The following is a 9,834-nucleotide window of genomic DNA, read 5'->3' on the forward strand; positions in this document are numbered from 1 at the left end:
GGGGGGTTAGTATCTTTCTAGTTTCGTAGAAGTTGTCAAGTTTTTTTTATTATTCATTGAGGCTATTATTGTGGCTAAGTTATTAGTCAGACTGTGGCCTATTCTGATTTTATTCCTAAATAGTTTTGTGTATTTATTATTAACGTTTACGTGTTTGTTTATGATTTTCATTAATGAGCGAACTATATTTGATTTGAGGTGCATGGTGTAGGGGATTACGAGCCAGATATTATCACTATTTTGTTTATTTTTAGTGTTTTTCCAAATGTAGAAGCTTCCCTCCTTACCTGGGATTCGTGCGAATTATGGGTGTATGTATATTGGTTATATCTATAGTTATGTTTCACTTTCGTGTTTCTTATATATATATATGAGAGGTATTGGTATCCAGAAGACCCAAGATGGCAGGTAAGGCTATGTAAGTGCTACGGGAGGACTATAGTTAGACTCTCGGTTCGATAATAATCCGAGTGAGGAGTCTAATGCGGATCTTGTGTTACCATGTATATGTTAAATAAAATGAGACAACGAAACCAAGGCTGTGTGGAATTTATAATATATTTATAAAGAGAAAGGTAGTCTTACAACTGTTTCTGGGATATTAGGGATATCTCTTCATCAGAGACGATATGAGAGCGTTGACTAGAGGGAAATAGTAGAGTTCAATATAAAGAGTTATTTTGGAAAAGGGTGGATATACGAAGTATAAAGGAAAATAAGAGAATAAAAATAAAAGTAAAAGTATATGTAGGATGTTACAGTTGCAGTTCCATTTTCCTAGGAAAGTGCTGTGTAGAATGGGTAGAAATGCTTTTTGTCCACGGTTTGTAGATTCCGATAGGAGTTCATATTCTGTTATCTCTTCTTTCTATCCCCCCCCCCCATTCTGAACAACAGAGTGGTAAAAGTAGAAGTAAAACCTTTATAAAACTAGAAATATTAATATTTCTAAGTCTATTTAAAGGAGACTACGGCAGCGGTACTGGATATAAATAGTTATCGCCAAGCCAACATTGCAGTCCCCAAAAAATAGGAGGAATGCTGCCGTTGATTAGCTCCAAGAGGCCATCGCCTCTAGCTAGCTATGTGACACACGAATCTGTGTCCATTATAACCCTCGAACAGGGGAGGTCAGCCGATTCCCTTTGCTGGTCTGAAGACTGCTATTACCCAGCAGATATATCACTTTCTTATCTATTTATATAATATTTGATTTAGAATACGACATACACAATACAAACATACGTACACATATGAATACGAATAGAAGGAGGTAATCGTTTCATACACTCCTTCCAGTAATTGCCGAGTAAAGAACACTAGTTCAACTGTTGTGTACCGAGCTTGAATGCCAACTATACATTATTACCACATCGAGTGATTTGATTTTTTTACTTTATTGAAGACAATTACTTGAAACAGCCTACCGAGCAAACCACAAAGCTGGTAAGGATTTTATTAGAACGATTCATACTTAGTATGTCAGAAAGTTCAGTACTTTAATGCGAAAATAAATGAAGAGAATAGGATGACCTATATTAATCTAACACTTACAGTACAAATTTTCACTAGGCTTTCGATTGACTAAAATTACATAACATAAATGCTCGTAATTTTATTAATTTCTAGAACAAAACTAAATCAAAACTACCTTTGAAAGTAATCTAGTGAAAAATTGAATTATATCAAGTGGTCGGAAGAAATTTCATAAGATCCTAGTCTAATGCCGTTCATAACTAGTACTTTATTTTATCGAATGGAAAGCGAAGTTGATCAGTGAGCTTTGAACTGCAATGCATTTTGTTCGATGCATTAACAACTCTTAAACGTGCGTCACCTAATTAACTAAACTGTTTATAGTAACACTAATTTGTGTCATTATAAACTTAATGTACCTGAAAGGGATCAGCACAAGTCGTCTGAAACACAGGGATGAAGAGAGAAAGGGAGAGAGAACGAGAAAGGAAAAGAGAGGGAATAAGAGACAAACAGAAAGGTATGCGTATGTGTGTGTATGCGTGCCTGTGTACATGTGTGTGAGTGTGTGCGTGCGTGCGTGCGTGTGTGTGTGTATGTGTGTGAGTGTGAGAACGTGCGCGCTCGAGTATATAATTTTCATTCTCAGTGAGCATTCCTCTTTTCTAATCTGCTACACTGACCGACGACGCTCTCCCTGTTTCAGTCACTCCTTCTTTCTCACTCTCCCCTCTCTCTAAGTATCATCACTGTGTGTGTGTGATTGCATATATATATATATATATATATATATATATATGTGTGTGTGTGTGTGTGTGTGTGTGTGTGTGCGTGTGCGTGTGTGTGCGTGTGTGTGTGTGTGTATTTATATATATGTGTATGTATTTATTATGGATGTAGACATACTCGGATTGGCGTCCGAGGGCATAGTAGGGCCATTGGGAATGTAGGACTCCTAGTTTCTGACAAGGCATCCCCCTTAGGAGAAAGTTAACTCGTATATAAAATCCACCGCCCTACTGAGCCGAATATCTTGCACTTGGCTTGTCCTTGGTCTTCTTGATATTGCAGTCGTGGTGGTGTACGAGTCGCACTCGACTTGAAACCGTTGCACGGGCACCGCTGACACCGCGTCAGCAACGATCATGCTCGAGTAGATAGCCATAGTGTAATGTATGTATGTATGTATGTATGTATGTGTGTGTGTGTGCGTCTATGTGTGTATGCATATGAGTGTGCGTATATATATATAATACATGTGGTCTTTGATTAATACATCAACTCTAATGGCAAATACACGAGTATATGCATAGATATTTACTCACACACACACACACACACGCACACACACACACACACACACACACACGCACACACACACACTAACATAATGAGAGTGGTTCGCAGATGCAGTTGAGTGAATAATGCTTAGTAATAAATTATAGTTTACACCTATGCTGAACTCCCTCTTTTCTCTCTTTCTTTCTCACTCCTCTCTACTTCTTTCCTGCATCCTCTCTCTCTTTCTCTCTCTTTCTATATATAGATACGCGCGCACACACAAGCGCGCACACATCACATACATACACATACACACATACACACAAACAAATACTTCGTTCACTCATACCCTTACCTCCTCTTCTAAGCACACATCTACATAAACACATACAAGCATACTTGCACACACGCATAAGAACAATTCTCCGACACAGAGTAGACTTTGCGGAGAGACGGAAAAATCACTGAGAAGGTCGTGAATAGCGACGAAAGGATTTTAACTAACAGACAACCAATTGATTGTTTAACCAGAACGTAAAACAAACGCTCGATTAATTAGTTAGATATTTGAACCTATTGACTAATAATAATAAAGAAACGATATTAAGCCAGTGCTTATCTTCTTCTTCTTCTTCTTCTTCTTCTTCTTCTTCTTCTTCTTCTTCTTCTTCTTCTTCTTCTTCTTCTTCTTCTTCTTCTTCTTCTTCTTCTTCTTCTTCTTCTTCTTCTTCTTCTTCTTCTTCTTCTTCTTCTTCTTCTTCTTCTTCTTCTTCTTCTTCTTCTTCTTCTTCTTCTTGCCTTTGCACGGATTCTATCGCTGGAGATGTACTACAGTGTCAGTTGTTCACTACCAGTGAACTGAGGTAACACCTTATTTTTCGAGCACCTTTCGGAGTATTCGAGCGATTCCAAGCAGTGCTGTTTTCTGCAAGTGCTCCACCCTTATTGCAGCCCCTATTTTTTCCACGTACTTCTCGAGATTTTTGCTCACTGTTCCCAGGGCTCCGACAAAGCTAACCTGTCATATCTCTCGACTTTTCTTTCTTCCTTATCGCATACCTTATTGTCAGCTGGGCATGCTATATCTATGATCCAGCATAGTTTGTTTTCTTTCTCAATTAAGATTATGTTCGGCTTCCTATTCTCTATCTCATGGTCGTACTGAATCATAAGATCCCATGGGATCTTTGCATTTCTATTTTCGACGATGCCTTCAGGTTTGTGATCGTACCAATTATCTGCTCTGTTAAATCCATACTTGTTGCAAAGTGTCCAATGGACAAGCCTGGCTATATTGTCATGGCGTCTCTTATATTCCTTCTGGGCTAGTGGCGTACATTGGCTGGTAATATGCCATACGGTTTCACCGTTTTGACCACAGATTCTGCACTTATCACTTTCTGCTGTGTTGTCTTTTCTCTATTTTATGAAGTTTGTTCTTAGTGCTTGCTCTTGGGCAGCACAGATTAGAGCCTCCGTTTCCGGTTTTAAAACACTTTTAGCCATCTTTTTTCTTTATCTGTCTTATCTTCAACATCCCAATGAAATTGACCATGCATTCTTTCTTTACCCATCTATTTTCAGTTTCATTCGATTTCAATTTCTTGTCTAGTGCTTTATCTTTGCAACCTTTCATCCTACACAAGCCTGACCTTCTTACTTTTAATAATAGCGGTTCTGTGGCATTCTTTACATACCATGCTATGTTATTTTCTTCTGCTCTAATGCTGTGTTCGCATCCAATAAGTGCTCTTCCCTCTCTTTTTCTTGGTACATACAGTCTGTCTATGTCACTTTTTGGGTGGAGTGACCCATATCTATTTAGCAACTTCCTTGTCTTTCTGATAAGCTGTTTAGTTTGTCTACTGTCCATGCGATTACCCCCGCTTCATTATTATTATTATTATTATTATTATTATTATTATTATTATTATTATTATTATTATTATTACAATAGATTAAACTGTTGGAAAAGAAAAAAATCCTACCATCGAGCTACAAGTATCCTAGATGTCCCTAATAACACTGTTTTCTGGAACTGCACTAAACTGGGTTTTATATCTATTTCCTCTATCCATCTGTTCAGATCTTCAAGGATAGTTCCCAATGCACATATAACTACTGGGATACATTTTACCCGCACTTTTCATAGTCTCTGTAATTCAATGGCTAGGTCTTGATACTTTGCTATTTTTTTATACCTCTCATATTGATTTTTTCATCATTTGAGACTGTAAAGTCAATTATCTAGTACTTTCTATTCCCATTTATCTACTATTACTAAATCAGGCCTTCTACCTTTTATTACTCTGTCAGTCTGAATGTTAAAATCCCACATCTTGTATTTCTTACTTCCTAGTACTTTACTAGATTCATGTTCATATCATTTATTAATATGTTCAAATGCTAGCTTTCTATAAAACTCCCAGTGGATTGCTCTCCTTAGGTTGTCATGTCTTTTCTTGTATTCTTTCTGTGCCAGCATGCTACATTCACTAACTATATGAGTAACACTTTCCTCTTTTGATTTGCATTACCTATATTGGGAATCTACTTGGTTTTTGTCTATCTTGGCTTTTATCCAATTAGTCCTTTAATGCTTGTGCAACGACTAACAAACTTTCTGTCTTCCTTTTCAGCTTTCCCTTCTGCAACCATAGCCATGTCTCACTACTACTATTTGCTGCAACTATCTTTGAGAATCTACCATGCAACGCCTTCTCTTGCCAGTCAGATAATTCCTGTTCTTTTTTCTGGTTTTTAACTTCGTTTGGGTTTTTGGTTTCTCTGTGCCTTGTTGTGACTCTAGCAGCTTTTAATAAACTTTCTTCACTATTACCTGCATAGGAGTCTATATATACTCTAGTTAACTCCAGACGATCTTCTATTGATATTAACCCTCTTCCATCTTCTTTTCTAGGTAAGTATAATCTTGTTACTCCTGCCCTTGGGTGGCGTCCTCCATTCATATTGAATCCCTTCCCAGTTCTTCTGTCTAGCTTTGCTAATTCAGTTTATGTCCAATCTACAAAAGCTGCTCAGTATCTAAGTAATGATACTGTCCAAGTATTTACAGCCTTCACTAGATTTGGATCATTTAGCTTTGACTTCATTAGTTTCCTCACCCTTCCGATGTACTCCTTCTCAGTTTTCGTTTTTATTTCTATAGTTAGTACTGTGTCAGTTTTTAATACTACTCCAAAATACACTCCTTCTTTCAATGATTTTAATGTCTGGCCATCTGGTAATTAGATGCCTTCGCTGTTGACTATCTGTCCCTTTATCATGAATAATATTGCACATTTATCTATGTCAAATTCCATGTCTATGTCTTTGCTGAAGAGTCACACAGTCTGTATTAAGGAATCTACCTCTTTTCATTCTTACTAAAAAGCTTCAGCTCATCTATGTAGAGCAAATGGTTAATTTTTCCATTACCATTTCTGAACTGATACCCTGTCTTTGCCTTCCTTAATACTAAACTGAGTGGGATCAAACATAAGACAAATATTAAAAGGGACAACGATTCTCCTGATATTAACTTCTGATATTAACTTTCCCTAAAAGTGTGTCACATGAGTAGAGACTTACTTTCCATTTCTTCATGCTAATTAATTATCGTATGTTGTCTGCTACATTGAATATACTCAGACTTTCACTTATCCATGAGTGTGGGATTATGTTATAGTGTTTCCTATAATCTACCCATGCTATTGTTAGATTATTCTTTCTAGCTTTTACTTCATTTAGAACTGCTTTACCTATGTGTAATAGATCACGCGTTTCTCTAGCCTTCTTTCTGCAATCTTTTTGTTCTTCTGGCAGTAAATTTTGGTTGTCAAGGTGCTTGTAAATGCTTTCTGAAAGCATTCCTATTAACAGCTTCCACACTAATGGTAAGCAAGTGATTGGTCTCTAGTTGCTGGCTGTATTACCCTTGCTATTATCCTCCCTCTAGTCATCCAATCTGGTATTATTCCTCCATTAAGGCAATCCTGAAGTTGTTCCCTCAGCCTCCTAAGTAAACTAATAAATTTCTTTAGCCAGTACCCTTGAACTAAATCTGGTCCTGGGCCCTTCCAATTTGGTATTTTTCCTAAAACCTTACTTATTTCCCTAATTTCTATTTTTATATCCTTTGCTATATGCTCTAATGTGGGAGCGTCTCTCTTTGATCTGTGTAAACCCCACCTATTTTTGTTTTTGCTTTTGGGTATTGTAACTGGTCCTTTGATATTGTCCTCCATGTCTTGGACCCTTGTGGCTAATAAAAAATTATCAACATCGCCAAAATGAATAAAGGTTGTTTAAGGATGTTGAACGAAACACCCATGTTTCCAGAGGTGAATTATTCAAACTCCAAGAATTCCCGTCAACACATGGCTATGATGCTCCCTGATTACTTTTGCTAATGATCAGAGATGCACATATCATCAGCCACTAAGAGACATGCTCAACTGGTTAAGGTCAAACAACTGACAAGCAAATGTATGGTATTGAGCAGAATATTTGCTGTAGCCCATCTTTTATACCAAGACAAAACATTGTACATGATAACACTTCCAACAAGTTAAGATGAGAAGCCATGAGAGCCACTACCTGGTACTGCATCAGGGCATTTATTATTATTATTATTATTATTATTATTATTATTATTATTATTATTATTATTTAGGCAGCGTGCCGGCAGAATCGTTTGCGCGCTGGACGAAATGCTACGTTCTCAGTTCAAATTCCGCTGAGGTTGACTTTGCCTTTCATCCTTTCGGGGTTGATAAAATAAGTACCAGTTGAACACTGGGGTCGATGTAATCGACTCATCCTCTTCCCCAAAATTGCTGCCTTTGTGGTAAAATTTGAAACTATTATTATTATTATTATTATTATTATTATTATTATTATTATTACTAGTAGTAGTAGTAGTAGTAGTAGTAGTAGTAGTAGCAGTTGTAGTTTTCTGGTTGTCAAATATCTTAGACAAAAATACGTTTACTTGTAACTCACCTTTCCTGAAGACTGTATGCCTTTAATCATGCACAAAAATACTATTAACCAAGCAAAGAACAGACACAATTCTAAGTGTAACTGCATCGACCCAGATTCTTCAATGGATGAAGAGACATCTAAAGTTGATCTGTACCAAAAGTACGCAGTCGGTCCTGCTAGCTGCAAAGAAAGATCAGTAAGATGTGTGTGAGTGTGTGTATACGCGCACGCACGCACACACACACACACACACACATAGATATAGCTATATATGTGTGTGTGTGTATATATATATATATATATATATATATATATAAATTTAAATAAGCAGAAAATGGAGAAAACTTTTGATCGACAAATTGACCAACATCGTTTGTTGATCAAAAGTTTTCTCCATTTTCTGCTTATTTAAATTTGATTCCTGATAGACTTTTGTTTATTCTGTTGTTACCTGTACGTTATGAGCATAGTGTGCTGGCATATCTATGCCTGGGGATAACATAGATAAATGATACCGATAGTAAGAACGGATACTATTATCCCTTAGACGGTTATTCCTACAGCTAACTCTGCATACCTATATATATATATATATATGAAGAATAATAATAAATGGACCAAAACGCATATAATCAATAAGTTCCTTTAATTCCTACATATGTTTCAAAATATATGTGCACTCTACTCATATATATATATATATATATATATATATATATATATATATATATATATATATATATATATATATAGGGAGAATTCACAAAAGAAACAACAGACGAAGACAGGTGGTGTAGAAAACAAATAGATGTATTAGTATAACGCTCGGATATATATATATAGACACTTAAACAAGCTTACCAAGTAATACTAAATAAATTCTAAATTTATGATGTTACTGATCATCTCTTTCAAATTATTTTCTTTATCAATATTCTTAAATTTGAAGAATATATATGACTAGCATCAAACTGAAGTGCAACTATCATGCAACATGAAAGCGTAAGGAAATGGCAAACAATATAACAATGTATTTTCTATAATTATCCATTGATTTCGTGATTTGTTGTCCGCGAGTTTTCCATTGGTCACGTGATATCTGTTGGTCACGTACCATCGCCTTATCTTTCCTCGCATTTTCTAGTAACAGAATGTCTTCTCATTTACTATTTCTACAACTTCTAGGAGAAAAGACTTATCTTTGTGACGATGCATGCTACCAAGTTTTGTTTTTTCAAGCATGGATTCTGAATATTACAGAACAAATTATTATATGATCTTTAACACAAGTACACGATCAAATTTTGTGAGAGTGGTATAGCCAATTATATAGATCCAGTACTTTGTTGCTAATTATTATAAAAACTTTAGGAGAGTGAAATGTAAAGTAAACTACCACCCTAAAATACGTTATATTAGGAATGATAAGTGATAGACATTTCAATTGAACGTCACTTTTTGAAAATATATTCCGTTAAGATTTCAGTCGTTGATCTAAGGCCATACTGAGGCACTGACTTAATATCAAACCCATCCAGTAGTTATTTCAGTTTGCTAGTTATTTTACGGACCGCTAAGATTTGGAATATAAAAGCACACTGCACAACAACAACAACAACAACAACAACAACAACAACAGCAGCAGCAGTAGCAGCAGCAGCAGCAGCAACAACAACAAAAACAACAATAACACACGTATTCATACAATAAGATTCTATTCAGTTTTCGTCTAACTAATTCCACGAATAAGATATAGGTTAACCCGAGATCAAACTCTGAACTAAGAAGTTGCGAAGAACCTCTTAACTACAAAGGTCTGCATTCTAATAAAGTGGTAGTTGTTATTTTGCAATATTAATTAGAATAATTCCAGTTTGAAGTGGCGATTACGGAATTAAGAGATATTGTTGGTACATAATGACCTAGCTAGAATGGGATGCTTAAACCCGGCACGGTAAACAAGTAAAAAACTCGTTAATGATATGATGATACCGCAACTCAGAGCGGTGAACATACATAGAACGGAGCGGGCGGTATTATCACACTGCAGTACAAATGAAGAGTGAAAAAAAACAAAAAAAAAAAAAAAAA

At 36.0% G+C, this 9,834-nt stretch overlaps 1 protein-coding gene across 4 annotated transcripts in view; it reads right to left on the bottom strand.

Annotated features, from left to right (window-relative positions):
* LOC106883614 (sodium-dependent neutral amino acid transporter B(0)AT3) overlaps window positions 1-9,834 on the bottom strand; it is a 105,301-nt gene that overhangs the window by 25,382 nt on the left and 70,085 nt on the right. For all 4 annotated transcript variants that reach the window (XM_052969186.1, XM_052969179.1, XM_052969184.1 and 1 more), the window contains one exon: window positions 7,762-7,923. In XM_052969186.1, coding sequence (XP_052825146.1) covers window positions 7,762-7,923 — 162 coding nt within the window. The remainder of the gene's footprint in view (window positions 1-7,761; window positions 7,924-9,834) is intronic.

The sequence above is a fragment of the Octopus bimaculoides genome, chromosome 1, assembly GCF_001194135.2.
Source record: "Octopus bimaculoides isolate UCB-OBI-ISO-001 chromosome 1, ASM119413v2, whole genome shotgun sequence".
NCBI classification, from domain to species: Eukaryota; Metazoa; Mollusca; class Cephalopoda; order Octopoda; family Octopodidae; genus Octopus; species Octopus bimaculoides.